The sequence below is a fragment of the Salvelinus sp. IW2-2015 genome, linkage group LG6.1 (assembly GCF_002910315.2).
Source record: "Salvelinus sp. IW2-2015 linkage group LG6.1, ASM291031v2, whole genome shotgun sequence".
Lineage (NCBI taxonomy): Eukaryota > Metazoa > Chordata > Actinopteri > Salmoniformes > Salmonidae > Salvelinus > Salvelinus sp. IW2-2015.
The window spans coordinates 2,136,988-2,154,082 of NC_036845.1; the positions used below are offsets into that span (position 1 = coordinate 2,136,988).

Sequence of the window (17,095 nt, forward strand, 5' to 3'; positions counted from 1 at the left end):
GAAACTAATCTGAAGTATTTACTTGATCGTGTAGCTGCAAGCACAGTACTTTCAGTATGACAGAAAAACAGTTGGTTGAACGATGTCTTCTGCAATGTTATCGTGTTTTTCCGGTACTTTAGCTACATAAACACAGCTTTTTTGTTAAAAGCACACACACGTGATAATAAACGGATATACAAATGTTCTCACTACACTTGGCTGCACTTTGTGAACACAGCTGTTTACGCTCATCTTGCTTGAGACATTCTCAACTTATTTTGAAGTATTGTGTATAGACTGTACACACTAGTTTCATAAAGTTAGACAACACAGACACTTAAATACCCTCATCCTAACACAATGCATGGTCTGTCTCAGTCAGTGACATCAGTCCTCAGTATGTCTTGTGGTGTTTAAGTTGTTCCATATGGCTGTCTAGTCAGCAGAACGATATGTAATTGGGAGTGCGTTATGTGGCGCTGTGGTTCTGGTGGTCATGACTCCCCTGGTGGTCATAGGTTCACTTGGTTCAAACTAAAGTCATAGAAGATGGTTGAATCCAAGAATATTTGCAATGTTTATTGGAAAGAAAAAAGCAGTACATGTTGTAAAATGGCKAACAGAYGAGTGTAGATTCACCCTCTSCTCACTGTTCTCTCTGCAGCTTCTGGAGGAGGTCTTCAACTGGTTCAACAGTCAGGACCCCAAAGTGTGGGACCCCCGATCCAAAGACCTGCCTATGTGAGTAGCAATCTGCTCCTCATATCTCCTAGTTCAGGGTATCTCAACTGGTGGCCCACAGTGATTTTATTTCCCGCGCATAAAAGAGAAATAAGTGGTTTTATACAAATGTAAGTTTTGAAATGACTYTTTTAGTCAAATTATTATATCTGTTTGGGCTTCTTGAGATCATTTTGCAGTCTACAAATTATGTGTAATTATGTTCCGGCCCCCTGACCATCTGTTCAAGAGAGAATCGACCCGCGGCTGAATTTAGTTGATGATCCCTGTCCTAGTCTGTTAAACCTGGTTTTTGTTATGCTTGTAAACTTGGCGTACGATTTACCAAGGCTCTTAGAAGGTTATCTGTCTGGGAGTTATTTCTCAGACATTGGGATTTAACACTTAGGTTGAAGAAGTTGCCATGTTTTAAGTCATCAGATATTGACTCATAAGTGAAAATTTCTATGAAATTCCAGTTTAACTTTGGGTTGTAACATATTGCTTCACTACTGCCCTGCAGGAATTTATGTATTTTCCCATGAGGCAGCATAAGCCTACATTCAGTGGAGCAACTGATTTTATGTTTTCTGGTTTGCCACACATTTGTATGACACCCCTGTTGTTCACATCCTGATGGGAAATGATGAATTGATTGAATTGTACTATATTGTCAACAACGACCTTAAAGTGGGGAACAGTCATTCAAATCCAATGTTACAGAAGTTAGTCTTACAATTATTTTCTTATTTTCTTCTTCTGGATGTTAAAACCAGGACTGTTCCCCTCCTTTCTCACACATTCCCAGTTCATGTCTTTCCTTCCCTGCGACAGAGGACACAGAGTAGTGACTTCATTTAGCTCATTGTAGGGTGATGCACAGAGTGGTAAGCTCAGGACCTGACCTGCTTGTCACCTTATCTTCTGGGGGGAAAGATTGATTAATAAACATGAATTATTTGTTAATGTAAATGAGTGTAATCATAATCAGCTAGATGTGAACCACTGTCTTAGTTGTGTACTCTTCAAGTCAAATTCTAACTTGAGTGTAACTGTGTGCATGTAACTCAGATGTTTGCCTAAATCATCCAAATATGAGTTACGTGCTGGTAACTCACGTTGGAATCTGGCACAGCATGACTCTAACACAACTTGACTAACTCTTTTTTTCATCTCCTCACCTCTCCATTTCTCCATCCATTCCCTTTCCCATTGCAGTGGGATGCTGTCCCATGCGGTTCAGCCTCCCACCACCGAGCATGTGTACGCCCAGTGGCGTGAGAGGGAGGAGCTAAGGTCCAGGGCCCCTCTGGGGTCCCTGCAGATGGAGAACGTACTACGCCTGGAGGTGAAACAAGAAGAGGTGCCTCACCCCACCACCCCACTGACCACAGAGCCAACCAGGGGCCTCCACTTCAGGAAAAACAGGGCTTTCAGGCTTAATAAACTCAAAGGTACTTTACACAACTGAGGGGAGGAAAAACTATGAGAAAGCAAATATTGAATAGACCAATTTCCTAAGGGGATTGTTGTGGTTTTGGTATGATGTCTGGCGTTTGTCCCTCAGGGAAAAGGGGAAGAGCCGGGCGGCTATCCATGTCTGAGGGACGGCCATCCAAGTCTGAGGGACGGCTGTCCAAGGCTGACCTAGACACAGGGTGGTCCAAGGACGACGGGAGGCAATGCTCACTGTGCCAAAAGTATGGAGATGCTAAGTCCAATGTGAGTAAGACTGAAACTAGGTTTCAGAACACTTTTGAGAAGCCCTTGTCAAAAGTGACTTAAGGAATCACAGCATGGAGGAAAGAAACACAAACCACACTCTGACTTCAGAGCACTAAGCCTTCACACCCTTGTTCAACATAACAGCCCTTGACTCACAGGAAATTAAGTCAACCAAATCCACACCGTAGGTAACCAGTTCTGTATTTCTAACCTCCTCCGTGTGTTACTCAGGAGGCGGGCAGGCTGCTGTACCTGGGCCAGAACGAATGGGCTCACATCAACTGCTCCATGTGGTCCGCCGAGGTGTTCGAGGAGGACAATGGCTCTCTGATGCACGTGCACAGTGCCGTCGCTAGGGGGCGCTTCATGGTGAGGCTTCACTTTATTTGTGCAGTGACTTTCTTGTTTTTCCAGCAGCTGTAGTTTGTGTATCTTTGTCCAACGTCCATCTCTCTCAAACGCATTATCCACCCCTATTCTCTCCTCCTGGACTGACCTAACCTGTCTGACTCTTGTTCCCTCAGCGCTGTGAGCGCTGTAACCATACAGGTGCCACAGTGGGCTGCTGTCTGACCTCCTGCCAGAGCAACTACCACTTCATGTGTGCCCGCTCCCGCAACTGTGTATTCCAGGACGACAAGAAGGTGTACTGCTACAAACACAGAGACCTCATCAGTGGCAAGGTAAAGTCCTGGGACTACTCAGCAGTGGGACTGTTATGTTTTTTTTATGAGTTTCCTCACGCATTTGTACATTGTTCTTGTTTCTTTGCAGATCATCACCGGCCAAGGGTTTGAGGTGAATCGGAGGATGTACGTGGACTTTGATGGGGTCAGTCTTCGCAGGAAGTTCTTGACCGGACTGGAGCCAGAAAACATCAATTTGATGATTGGTATGTTTTCTCGACACATTACATTGTTATTTTTAGCTCACTTGAGTACAGGTATCACAGTACAGTGGACACAGGACTGGTCATGGATTTTGCTCATCTAATCATTGTTATTTTCTGAATTCAGGCTCTTTGCAGATTGAAAAGCTAGGTATGCTGACTGAGCTGTCTGCAAAGCAAGGAAAACTTTTCCCAGTGGGTTACCGGTAAGTAGCAGCAATTCATAATTAATAATGAATCAGAAATTGGCATGTTTAGATGTGTTTTTTTTATGACTTCCTTCCTTTCAACTCCTCTCCGCAGGTGTTCTCGCTGGTACTGGAGCACGGTGAACCCACTGCGGCGATGCAAATACACGTGTACGATCCGTGAAGTCCGCCCTCCGGTCCCTGAGAAACCTGCTGAAGAGATGCCTGACAAAGGAGAGAATAGCACTATAGCACACAGCCCCTGCACCCAGTCAGGTGAGAGTCCTGGTCACACAACACTGCATAAAACCCTTACTGCTACGCTGAACAAAAATATAAGTGCAATGTGTAAAGTGTTGGTCCCATGTTTCATGAGCTGAAATAAAATATCATAGCAATTTCTATATGTACTAAAGCCTATTTCGATCAAATTTTGTGCACAAATTTGTTTGCATCCCTATTAGTGAGCATTTCTCCTTTGCCAAGATAATCAATTCACCTGACAGGTGTGGCATATCAAGAAGCTGATTAAACAGTATAATCATTACACAGGTGCACCTTGTGCTGGGGATAATAAAAGGCCACTCTTAAATTTGCAGTTTTATCACACAACACAATACCACAGATGTCTCAAGTTTTGAGGGAGCGTGCAATTTGTATGCTGACTGCAGGAATGTCCACCAGATGTGTTGACAGTGAATTGAATGTTCATTTCTCTACCATAAGCTGCCTCCAAAGTTGTTTTAGAGAATTTGGCAGTATGCCCAACCGACCTCACAACTGCAGATCACGTCTGTGTGGGTGAGTGGTTTGCTGATGTCAACGTTGTGAACCGAGTGCCCCATCGTGGTGTGAGGGTATGGGCAGACATAAGCTACGGACATAGAACACAATTGCATTTTATTGATGGCAATTTGAATGCACAGATACCGTGATGCGATCCTGAGGCCCATTGTCGTGCCATTCATCCGCCGCCATCACCTCATGTTTCAGCATGATAATGCAAGGCCCCATGTCGCAAGGATCTGTACACAATTCCTGGAAGCTGAAAATGTCCCAGTTCTTCCATGGTCTGCATACTCACCAGACATGTCACTCCTTGAGCATGTTTGTGATGCTCTGGATCGACATGTACAACAGTGTGTTCCAGTTCCTGCCACTATCCAGCAACTTCGCGCAGCCGTTGAAGTGGAGTGAGACAACATTCCACAAGCCACAATCAACAGCTTAATCAACTCTATGTGAAGGAGATGAGGCAAAAATAGTGGTCACACCCGATACTGACTGGTTTTCTTTTTTTTTTTTTTTTTTTTTTTTTTAAAGGTATCTGACCAGAATATGCATATCTGTATTCCCAGTCACGTGAAATCCATAGATTAGGGCCTAATGAATTTATTTAAATTTCCTGATTTCCTTATGAACTGTCTCTCAATGAAATCTTTGAAATTGTTGAATGTTGAGTTTCTATTTTTGTTCAGTATAAAATATTAGTGTGACTGTTGGCTTTCTTACACTGCAAAGTGGATATTGGCCAGACTTGGCCGTGGCATAGGAAACAGAGTTGTTGTTGTTGTTGCTTCACCTCTAGAATCTGATGCCCAAGAGGTTGATGTGGCACATTCTCGACCCACTACTCCCAGCTTCTCAGCTCCACTCCCTAAACCTGACCACGGGGCAAGGCCCAAAATCAGGAGACCAGCTGGAGGACTGTTCCGGCCTCTGCCCTCCCCAGGTAACTGTTCCGTGGTTGGCTAATGTTGTTTTCTAGAACACCTCTGGGTCTATATATTTATAGATATTACCCAGAAAGCATTGATTGTTTGTGTGTCCGTTCAGTTGTCTTACTTCTATCTGTTTTTCCTCTGCAGGAGCTACCAAGTCCAAACCCCACCACATCCTGACCATCAGTGACCTGGAGGAGACACGCAGGCCTCGTCGCCACAGCCCCCACTCCCAAACCCGCAGGGACATSTCCTCCCCACCCCTGGGCTCTCCAACTGGWTCTGGACTAATCACCCTCCGCACTGGGGGKTCCATGCATCCCAAGGCCTCCGTYCCCACCTCTCCGCTGTTTCCCCTCGGMGCTACTGATATCCTGCTGACCTCTCCCTCTACCCGACCTGTCGGGGGTCGAAGTGCTTCCTCTGCCCGATGCCCCGGGAACATGACTCACTCTACCTCAGGACTCTTTCCCCAGCCACCATGGGAAGACAGTGTGGGCAGCTTCCCTTCCCCTGGCCTGTCCCTCTCCCCCATCATCCAGCACTCTCCTAGACCCAGGCTGTCTTTTGACCTGAACCAGTCAGACTCAGTGGAGGTACCACACAACTTCCTGGCCTCCCCAGAACCGGAGGATAACCCTGCACCTAACAGCACCTCACCACTTAGYGGCTCTTTCACACAATTCCGCGAGGACTCTGACGTGGCCATGGGCTCCGAGTTGAAGACTGAGCTTGAGATTGAGGAGATGCTAGTGAATGAGGGAGTGGCCATGAACTGTGGTGCCCAGATAGACGTGGAGGGCGACGACAACCAAGAGGAGTTCTGGGAGCCKGAGGTTCGCAAGASGAAGACSCGTACAGCCCTGACCCGCTCAGCTGCCAGGCAAGACTGGGGGAACACTTCRTCRGATGAGGACATGGAGCACTATTTTGACTTCTCGCGGACTGTGGTCAGTCGCACAGGCTCCAGGGACACAACCCAGGCTCCTGCCTCTCCCTCTTCAAGATCTATCCCCCAACTGGACGGCGTGGACGATGGGGCGGAGAGTGATGCCAGCGTGACAACCACGGACGGGGCTCAGAAACTGAAGAGCGCCAAGAGCGCCAGTCAGGTTCAGAACCCAGGTCAAATGCATGTTCCGCCTGAAGTAGAAATGACAACAAATGGTCTAAGTGCAGACTCTGGAAGCCCTGTCTCAGATCAGTCACCCCTTAGCAACCCTCTCAAGTCTACAACCAGAGTTGTCCTCCCCTCTACAAAACCTCCCCCAGCGTATATGCCCCAGGATCCATCCAAAGCCTTTAATGCCGCACAACTAGCTGGGACTGAATTGGACAGTGTGACCCTTGAGCCAATTGAGATCTCACCAAAAGCTCCAAGACCAGCTGGAGTGGACCCATCCACAACATACAGCCCTGCTGATGTGAATACTACTCCCCTGCAGTTATACACCTTCCCAACTCCTCTTGAACAACAGAACTCAATCCCCACCTTAAAAGCCCAGGAACCAGTGCCGCTTGCACCCCTTCTAGGAACTCTGCCGGACTTTGTCCATACTAAGGTGTCTGATACGGTCTACCCAGAGGATTTATTCCAAGGTTCCAGTCTAGACTTTGCCCCTGAGGCTCCACTTGTTCTTGAAAGGTGTGATCCTCCCTCCCCCAGCACCTGTTTCACTGAACTGGTTCCTGTCCAGGTTGATGCTCCCATGGAAACCCATCAGCCTCAAGARCCAAAAGACCTSTTCTTGGATTCTAACAGCGGCCACTTTGTATRGCCCACAGATGGATCTGCCATTTACATGAACCACTTGACKGAGAYTTCKSGAGATCCKTCGTTGAGCAGTAGTCAGGGCACCCTATTGGAGCTTCTTCAACCCTCTTCTCTTATCTCCTCGGACTTCCCTAACCCCAGCGTAGCCCAGATGAACCCTTTACAAATGAGTCCCTCTGTGCAGTCCTCTTTGCCTGGCTTTAACCCTTCAAGGCCACCTCTCACTAGCATCTCGCTACAACCCCTGACATCCTCCCAAGGGTCAACAGTCTTGCCGCCCATGGAGACCTTCTGTACCAAATTATCAGCACCTATTCCAGGCAGTGCCCTTCCACATTTGTCCTCTCAAATTGATCCCATTTTYTCTGCAACATCAAGCYTCAGTCTCCCATCMTATGGATCAGTCTCMCTGCCTATATTCTCCACACAATCCCAGGCCATGSTCTCCACAGCAATWACCATTGTATCCTCCTCTCCCTCCGTATGCTCTCTCTCCAATGCTCTATCCACCCAGTGTCACCCCATGCTTTCTTCGCTTCAGCCCTCCTCTGCCCCTGTGATGATTAACGGATACAGCTCCACGTCTCTGCAGAAGGAAGCTGCCATGGGACACACCATCTCCATCAACTTCTCCACACCCAGGCCGCCACTGGAGCCCCAACAGCCGCTGTTACCTCAGGGACTACCTGGCCACGCTATCCTTACTGTGAAGGAAGTGGGTGGTCCTAACGTGGACCCTACACCTCACGTTCTGCTGGTCAACCGCCTGGGCCAGATCTTTGTGAAGAACCCAGAGAGCAACACCTTCCAGCTGCCCAGTCAGAGCTCTCCCTCCTATAACTGTGTCACTCAGATAGCCAGCCTCCTTCAGAGCAATGCCCTGTCTGCCACCTTGGCAGCAGCTGGTACAATGTCCACCCCAGTTACAATGACTGCCATGCCAACCCATGTCCCTAGGATGGCCACGCCTGTGGTTCAGAACCCAGCTACCATCACTCAACTGCTCACTCATAACAACAATGGGACAGTGGCAGCAACTGCGGTCAAGAAACCCAGGAAGAACGCAAGCGTATCTGCAGATGGAGCTATACCAGGGATGAAGAAACCCAGAAAGAAGAAAGAACCTTCCACAACTTCTAGGAGAAAGAAGTCTGACAAAGCTGCAGACCTGTTTGAGTTTGCTGGTCAGGACGGSAGTTCCTCCATGACCAAGACTGAGAGTGCCCAAGCCATCATCAACCAAGCCATGGCCAGTAACTACACCCCCAACCGGACCGGTCCGCGCATACTGAGTCCCTCTACATTCCGTAACAACCCTTCCRTGAAATCTGTGGTCCTGCCCCCAGGACTACTCATCGAACCCGAGCCCGCAGCCACCACACTSTCTGTTTCAACACCCCGCCCTCCTCGRGCCCATGTCCGTATGAAGAGGGTGTCCTCCCTTTCTGATCGCATTGGTGCCATAAAGAAGTCCAAGACAGACTTCCTAGAGCCAGAGCCCCCTAGTGCTAAGGAGGACCTGCCGGTACCCAAAGACAGCTTTGCTGCTGTCTCCAGCAGGGCCGGGGGTGTTCGCATTAAAACCCCAACGGTGAAAGGTGTGTTGGACCTGGACAAGCTAAAGGAGGAGCACTTGAGTGACTCTGAAAGCACAAGGTTAGTSTTTTGGAACTTATCAGGGCAGTGATCTTATGAAATGAGTAATGAGACAAAATGTACAAATATTATTTTCAATTAATAATACAAGAATTGTCATGCCTTTATTGTCATGCCTTTATGTTTAATGGCCAGTGAGTCTCCTGTAGTGTTCCTTTTTTATTAAAAGTGGTTAACTTGCTACATCTGCAACTATGCTAAAGGTCAGAATCATATTGAAATATAATTTTTTTCACTATTGGCACGTCACTCAATTTTCCAGTGTGGGCCTCTTCTCGTCAGTGTCGATAAGATCATGTCTGGCTATTTTTAACCTTACGCTTAACTCCTCCTCTCCCTACTAGTAACCTATAGTATGATATGACAAATGGAACAAGGCATTTTACWCCTGAAATAGGACTGTCAATAGGCTTTGTAGATGTCAGTAACTATAGAACCCTTTTTTGAAGTCATAACTGAGATTGGTAAATGAGTGGTGACGGTTATTACAATCTACAATACAGCTCCTAGTTTGCACGATGCTCCCAATTGTCATCACTGCATTTATGCCCTAACCGAAGTGTGTATCTTATACAGTGAATGATATACAGCCTGTATCCAGTCGATTTCAGTGTTTTCTCGTTGTATTCCTCACAGGCCAGGGCTTTGGGACCGCCTGTCGATACCTCGATTAGGGATGGACACAGGTAAACAACAGAACTGGGATGCAGTGGGCCGCAGTGCCCTGACTGACTGGAACAAATACTCAGGTACTTATGTGTAATAGTGCCGTATGAACAGTATGTCTGTATGAWGATGACTGATGATACTTCTTATACCTGTACAATGTAAACAAGTGTGCCTGATTTGAAAATASCCTGTGGTATTTCCATCCTGTCAGGTGCTGTATCGTGCTCAGATGATGAGCTGATGCCCTCAGACGATGAGTGTCCCCCCAGCCGAGACCAGCCCCACCTCCGCTTCGAGATCAAAAGCGATGACGGCTTCAGTGTGGAGGCAGACAGCGTAGAGGGTGAGGTTTCACAGAGGAAAGGGCAAATGAATGTCTTACCTGTAGTGTTAATTTACCCAGTACTCAAGGCAATGATTTCTGCACAAATACCCACTATTTCTACATACAGTTGAAGTCAAAAGTTTACATACACTTAGGGGTTCATAAAATCGTTTTTCAATCACTCCACAAATTTCTTGTTAACAAACTACAGTTTTGGCAAGTCGTTAGGACATCTACTCGTTGCATGACAACAAGTAATTTTCCCAACAATTGTTTACTGCAGATTATTTCACTTATAATCACTGTATCACAATTCCAGTGGGTCAGAAGTTTACATACACTAAATTGACTGTGCCTTTAAACAGCTTTGGAAAATTCCAGAAAATTATGTCATGGCCTTAGAAGCTTCTGATAGGCGAATTGACATTAATTTGAGTCAATTGGAGGTGTACCTGTGGATGGGCCTACCTTCACACTCAGTGCCTCTTTGCTTTGAGATCATGGGAAAATCAAAAGCAATCAGCTGAGACCTCCAAAATTGTAGACCTCCAAAAGTCTGGTTCATCCTTGGGAGCAATTTCCAAACGCCTGAAGGTACCACGTTCATCTGTCAAACAATAGTATGCAAGTATAAACACCATGGACCACGCAGCCGTCATACTGCTCAGGAAGGAGACGCGTTCGTCTCCTAGAGATGAACGTACTTTGGTGCAATTCAATCCCAGAACAACAGCAAAGGACCTTGTGAAGATGCTGGAGGAAACGGGTACAAAAGTATCTATATCCACAGTAAAACGAGTCCTATATCGACATAAACTGAAAGGCCGCTCAGCAAGGAAGAAGCCACTGCTCCAAAACCGCCATAATAAAGCCAGACTACGTTTTGCAACTGACAATGGGGACAAAGATTGTACTTTTTGGAGAAATGTCCTCTGGTCTGATCAAACAAAATAGAACGTTGTGGCCATAATGACCATTTATGTTTGGAGGAAAAAGGGAGGATGGCAAGCCGAATAACACCATCACAAACCGTGAAGCACGACGGGGTGGCAGCATATGTTGTGGGGGTGCTTTGCTGCAGGAGGGACTGGTGCACTTCACAAAACAGATGGCATCATGAGGAAAGAAAAATGATGTGGATATATTGAAGCAACATCTCAAGGACATCAGTCAGGAAGTTAAAGCTTGGTCGCAAATGGGCTTCCAAATGGACAATGACCCAAGCATACTTCCAAAGTTGTGGCAAAATGGCTTAAGGACAACAAAAGTCAACGTATTGGAGTGTGCCATCACAAAAGCCCTGACCTCAATCCTATAGAAAAATTGTGGCAGAACTGAAAAAGTGTTGTGAGCAAGGAGGCCTACAAACTTGACTCAGTTACACCAGCTCTCAGGAGAATGGGCCAAAATTCACCCACTTATTGTGGGAAGCTTGTGGAGCTACCGAAACGGTTGACGCAAGTTAAACAATTTAAAGGCAATGCTACCAAATACTATATGAGTGTATGTAAACTTCTGACCACTGGGAATGTGATGAAATTAAAAAGCGGAAAAAAATTATTCTCTCTACTATTATTCTGACATTTCACATCTTTAAAATAAAGTGGTGATCCTAACTGACAGGGACAGGGAATTTTTACTAGGATTAAATGTCAGGAATTTAGTGAAAACTGAGTTGAAATGTATTTCGCTAAGTGTATGTAAGCTTCCGACTTCAAACTGTATGACTAAACATAAGATTATGACACATACTCTCTTTCTCGTAATCGGTTAGAATATAACTTGTAATAAACCCTCTAGCACAACATTTTGGCTGTTTTCCATATGTTTTACATTTGTGTGTTATTCTGTGTAACTCACGTTTTACTCTCCTTTTCCCTCCTCAGAGGCTCTGAGAGCAGTGATCGACTGTGTCCAGGAGGCGGCGGGCGGGGCCAGGCTTAGGCAGCTGTCCTTCTCTGGGATGACAGGTGCCCGTATGCTGGCTGACTCCACGACACAGTGGTCTTCTGTGGAGCAGCTCCAGGGGGGCCCGCGCTGCCATAGCACGCCTTCCGCTCTTCTCTTAAACAGATCAGCCAGGAGGAGGACCTGCCTGTCAACCCCTCTGGATGCGCCCGCTCTGAGGTCTAACCTCAGGTCAGTGTCCCGGTGTTCTGTCCACTACAGGGCCCCTGGAAGTTAAATATAGAAATTATAAGGGAAGTCATTATTTTGTAGTGTAAAGAGATCAGAGTTGTCTTACAGATTAATTTGACATATCTTGTAAACATTTCACCAATACTTCCTAGGTATCATGAGTAGGGTGCCAAGTGTCAAACGTTCCGGGAATTTTTCCATGGGAAGTTAAGCCCGGGAATATTTGTAAATTCATCAAAAAAAGTAGCTTATAACAGTGAACCTTTTTGTGGGATACACATAAGGCAATTCTAGGTCTCTTGTGGCATATTTTTGTTAAACTATCCCCAATTCAATGGAATTGCAACCCCTGCATGCACAGTGCATCTTCCATCACATGTGCAGTGTACTCTTCCATCAAGATTCTCAAGATCTTGCACACTAATGAGATGCTTTTGAGCCCACACTACTACACTGTCTGAGCCAAGGATTACATGCTTTCTGGTAAGTTTTGATTACAATACTGGGGTGGAGGAATATATTTTATATGACAAACCATGATTTGTTAACTAGTAAATAGTAGCCTACAGCAAAGTGTGTTTAAATCATTATTAACTTGTTAACAATTTCTGCAAGTTAGTGTTTGCTACCATGTGGTTTTAGCTTGCTTGAGCCTGCTAACTGAGGAACTGTTAATCACCCGTTCCATACAGTGTTCATTTTTAAAACATTTATCTTACAAAGGAGTTTGTTTAATCTGACTGCTTAACTATTTATCTGTACATGGAATTGTATTTAGTTTTTTCTTACAATTTTTTCTAATCTTCACAGGAAAAATGCCACAGGCACTATCTGATGTGTGGAGACATTTCACTGCAGCCAATGTAGAAGGAAAAGCTGTGCACATTTGCCAAGTACTGTGCCAAATCATGTGAAGAATGCAACAAAGATGCAGAATCATCTGGCAAGTGCATAAAGTCCCTCAGTGCTCACAACAAGCAACCTCTGACAAAAGTCCTCTACTTCTATTCGAGGGTGAAAATGATGAGACACCTTATCGATAGCAACCTCATGGTCCTCCTGGAATCAGAAAGTTTCTTTGACTCAATGGAGGGAACGTATCAGAGAAATGCTGATGAATGTCTTGCTCGAGCTGTGCATGCAACTGGTTCACTCAGATGCAATGTGTATTGGAAGAGATTTCTGAATGTCTACGCCCAGCATTACACCCCTCCAACCAGGATCTTATGCTATCTTCTCATTTGCTGGATGCAGAGTTCAAGTGAAGGTCAAGCAAATCATAGAGAAAGCAGACTGTATTGCAATCATCTCTGATGGGTGGTCGAATGTTCGTGGGCAATGAATAATTAACTACATCACCCCCACCCCTCAACCGGTATTCTACAAGACCACAGACACAAGAGACAACAGACACACCGGTCTCTACATTGCAGATGAGCTGAAGGCAGTCATCAATGACCTTGGACCACATAAGGTATTTGCACTGGTGACCGACAATGCCGCGAACATGAAGGCTGCTTGGTCTAAAGTGGAGGAGTCCTACCCTCACATCACACCCATTGGCTGTGCTGCTCATGCTTTGAATCTGCTCCTCATGGACATCATGGCACTGAAAACAATGGATACACTCTACAAGAGAGCCAAGGAAATGGTTAGGTATGTGAAGGGTCATCAAGTTATAGTAGCAATCTACGTCACCAAGAAAAGTGAGAAGAATGAGAGCACCACATTGAAGCTGCCCAGCAACATCCATTGGGGTGGTGTTGTCATCATGTTTGAAAGTCTCCTGGAGGGGAAGGAGTCTCTCATATAAATGGCCATATCACAGTCTGCCGATATGGACAGCCCCATCAAGAGGATCCTCCTGGATGATGTATTTTGGGAGAGAGTGGTAAACAGCCTGAAACCTATAGCAGTAGCCATTGCACGGATTGAGGGAGACAATGCCATCTTGTCTGATGTTCAGACTCTGCTTGCAGAAGTAAGAGAATAAATACGTACTGCCCTGCCCGCTTCACTGTTTCTCKAAGCAGAGGAAACTGCAGTTCTGAAATCCTGAAGCCCATACGTCACGCCACAGCGTACATGTTGGACCCCAAGTATGCTGTCAAGAGCATCCTGTCTGGTGCAGAGATCAACAAGGCCTATGGGGTGTCATCACTACCGTGTCCTCGCCACCTTGGCCTGGATGAGGGCACGGTTCTTGGCAGTCTGGCGAAGTACACTTCCAAGCAAGGGCTTTGGGATGGAGATGCAATATGGCAGTCGTGCCAACATCTCATCAGCCACCTGGTGGAAGGGGCTTTGTGGATCTGCGGCTCTTTCTCCTGTTGCCTCCATCATCCTCCAAATCCCACCAACATCAGCCYCCTCAGAGCGCAACTGGTCCTTGTTTGGGAACACACACACCAAAACAGGCAACAGGCTGACCAATACAAGGGTTGAAAAATTGGTGGCCATCCGGACAAATCTGAGGCTTTTTGAGCCTGACAACGAACAATCCTCAACAAGGTTGGACAGTGACAGTGAAGATGAGGCCTCAGTCTGATGTTCAATAGGTGAACATTGAGGAGGTCCAGGGAGAAGACATGGAAGCCTGAGAAGAAGACAACCAAAGCTTTAGTTTCTAGACTATCATTTTACAGATGTATGTTGAAAACATTTTTGGGAGAAGCGATGGATCATTCAATATTCCCTTTCTTTTGTTGTTCAGTGAAATCATGCCATGTGAAGAGTCATCTCATTTAATTAAAGTTAAATTCGTAACTAAGCTTTTTTCTATTGGAAGGATTTAATCATTTGCAATTATGTCTACTTATGATAAGGTAAAAGGTTTATGTTTCTGTCTCCATATGATATGGTAAATATATCCAATGCAAAAAACATCTACATTTAAATGGTATTAATATTKATTTGCATATATTTCAGTTTTTTCCCGTGTATTCCCGTTAATTCCCACGGAAAGTTTCCACCTCTGAATTTTCCCCAAAATGTGCAACACTAATCATGCGTCATGGGTTGGAAGAAGTTTTAATAAATAAAAATATGTTCATTTGGAAGTTCCAGAGAAATTGTACATCACCACAAGTGTAATGGTGGGAACCGGTATTACTTTGTCCTTACCTTGCAGTTGGTCAACCCATACCACTGTCTAGAAAATGTCTGGAGAATCTGGGTTTTCCCCTCTGTAGGTGGTTTTCAACTTCAAAGTGGAAGCTAGTCTCTCTGTGTAGAGTATTGGTGAAATGTATGTTTTGAATGTAGACATCTGTCAGGTTTAGAGGAACAAATGCTGTGGRTGTTGTGTTTCTATGTGAGCGTCATCTCCACCTCCCACAGTCTGRGTAAATTAGAAATAAGACCTGTATGACGTCTATGCTGCTCCATTCATTAACATATGAAGAGTGTGTGGGTGATGTCCACATCCCAAATTCTATACCAARGCTCGGGGAAAAAACAATGATAAAGAAAGTCAAGCCTGCATACTGTAAAATGTAACGTAACACCTTGTTCCTGTCTTCTCTTACAGGAAGACCACCTTCGACATGTTCAACTTCCTGGCTTCCCAYCACCGCCAGCTGCCTGACATCAACCCCTACGATGAGGAAGAGGATGAAGTCCCACTCAAATCCACAAGGTCAGATTACAGAGWTATTGTATGCCGGCCATCGSAAAGGAAGCCAGCTAAATGCTAGAATCTTAAAAAAGGAAGCTTTGGCTTAAATACTGCAGGAGCTAGTCCATGAAAGATCTTGTCTAGCAGAACATTCTTAGAACGTGTTGTACATGGCCGCAAGTGTTGTTCCTTTAAAAAACAACTTTCACATRAACAAATGATCCATTTATAAGTTGGTAGACATAACATATCAATGTTCTCATTCAGACTTATGAGTAACAAAGGAGCTGTACAACTACAGGTTTACATAATCGTTTTTATAGCTGTAACTAATTCACTATTGAAATGTTGTCCATTTCTGTATTTGTAACTCCCCTAAAGTCATCTTTGTGGTTGGACTAAACCATTCCGCCATTTCTGCAACTACCTCCTCCTAACAAGCAATGTTAAGAATGTGTTCTAACCTCTTGTGTCTGAGTCTCTAGTGACTCATTTCTCAGAGTTAAACGTGAAAGGTCAGAAGCACATCGTCATCTTCTCTGCTTATCCCTTTTCTCCTAGACGTGCCACTAGCTTGGAGCTCCCCATGGCCATGCGCTTCAGACATCTAGAGAGGACATCTAAGGAGGCTGTAGGCGTGTACAGGTCAGCACACAACTAGTCCTCGTCCCCCCTGAGGCACTGAGGTCAAAGCCAATACTATGGACAGAGCCTGTGACTATGATCATGATTCTGGGCTAAAGAGCTCATATGTTTCTCAGTGGGGTGCCAACTGACCCCACAATAGATTATTTGCAGTCTTTCTGGACAGGAAGCCGTCACTGCGGTTTCTACAGCTATCACAGCAAACTAGGAACTGAGGCATGGTTTATATTTCCTGCCTCTCCCTTTTCTGCTATTATGTTATTCTGCTACAAAATGAGTAACATGAATTCCCACTGACTCAGGATCAGATAATAAATAATAAAAAAAAATATGTGATCATCGCATCCTTTTAATTGCCAAGGAGATTAGCTATGGAAACTGTTGTTCATACTTGAGCCTCTTTTGACATCTCTCTCTGGTGTAGGTCTGCTATCCACGGTCGAGGTCTGTTCTGCAAGAGGAACATCGATGCTCAGGAGATGGTCATTGAGTATGCCGGCATCGTCATTCGCTCAGTGCTCACAGACAAGCGGGAGAAGTACTACGATGGCAAGGTGAGATCAATCAGTTCAGAGTGTGGTTGAGACGACATAAGCCCTATGGTTTGTCCCAACGAAACCTTAGTTGGTGGACCTTTTTAAAATCCACTAATTGTGGGCTTGAATGAATAAATGTTATTGATACCAACATAATACACGTTAAACTAAAACTAAGTCCCCTGTCTCTTTTCCCTCCTTCCTCCACAGGGTATCGGCTGCTACATGTTCCGTATCGATGACTTTGACGTGGTGGACGCCACCATGCACGGCAATGCGGCGCGCTTCATCAACCACTCGTGCGAGCCCAACTGCTACTCGCGCGTCATCAACGTGGAGGGCCAGAAGCACATCGTCATCTTCGCCCTGCGCAAGATCTACCGGGGCGAGGAGCTCACCTACGACTACAAGTTRCCCATCGAAGACCCAGCAAGCAAGCTCAACTGCAACTGCGGGGCCCGGAAATGCAGACGCTTCCTCAACTAGGGGCAGGAGGAGGACGTGGTACTG

The 17,095-nt window shown here is 45.6% G+C and overlaps 1 protein-coding gene across 1 annotated transcript in view; it reads left to right on the forward strand.

Moving 5' to 3' along the window:
- The window catches only part of LOC111964605 (histone-lysine N-methyltransferase 2B), a 55,623-nt gene extending 38,534 nt beyond the window's left edge, over window positions 1-17,089 (forward strand). The window contains 18 exon segments of the mRNA XM_070443787.1: window positions 647-723; window positions 1,921-2,156; window positions 2,270-2,424; window positions 2,659-2,796; window positions 2,952-3,110; window positions 3,202-3,319; window positions 3,444-3,522; window positions 3,620-3,780; window positions 5,093-5,236; window positions 5,373-8,655; window positions 9,292-9,404; window positions 9,536-9,667; window positions 11,536-11,691; window positions 11,694-11,781; window positions 15,312-15,425; window positions 15,966-16,049; window positions 16,474-16,603; window positions 16,796-17,089. Coding sequence (XP_070299888.1) covers window positions 647-723; window positions 1,921-2,156; window positions 2,270-2,424; window positions 2,659-2,796; window positions 2,952-3,110; window positions 3,202-3,319; window positions 3,444-3,522; window positions 3,620-3,780; window positions 5,093-5,236; window positions 5,373-8,655; window positions 9,292-9,404; window positions 9,536-9,667; window positions 11,536-11,691; window positions 11,694-11,781; window positions 15,312-15,425; window positions 15,966-16,049; window positions 16,474-16,603; window positions 16,796-17,071 — 5,643 coding nt within the window. The 3' untranslated portion in view covers window positions 17,072-17,089.
- Window positions 17,090-17,095: the final 6 nt, after the last annotated feature.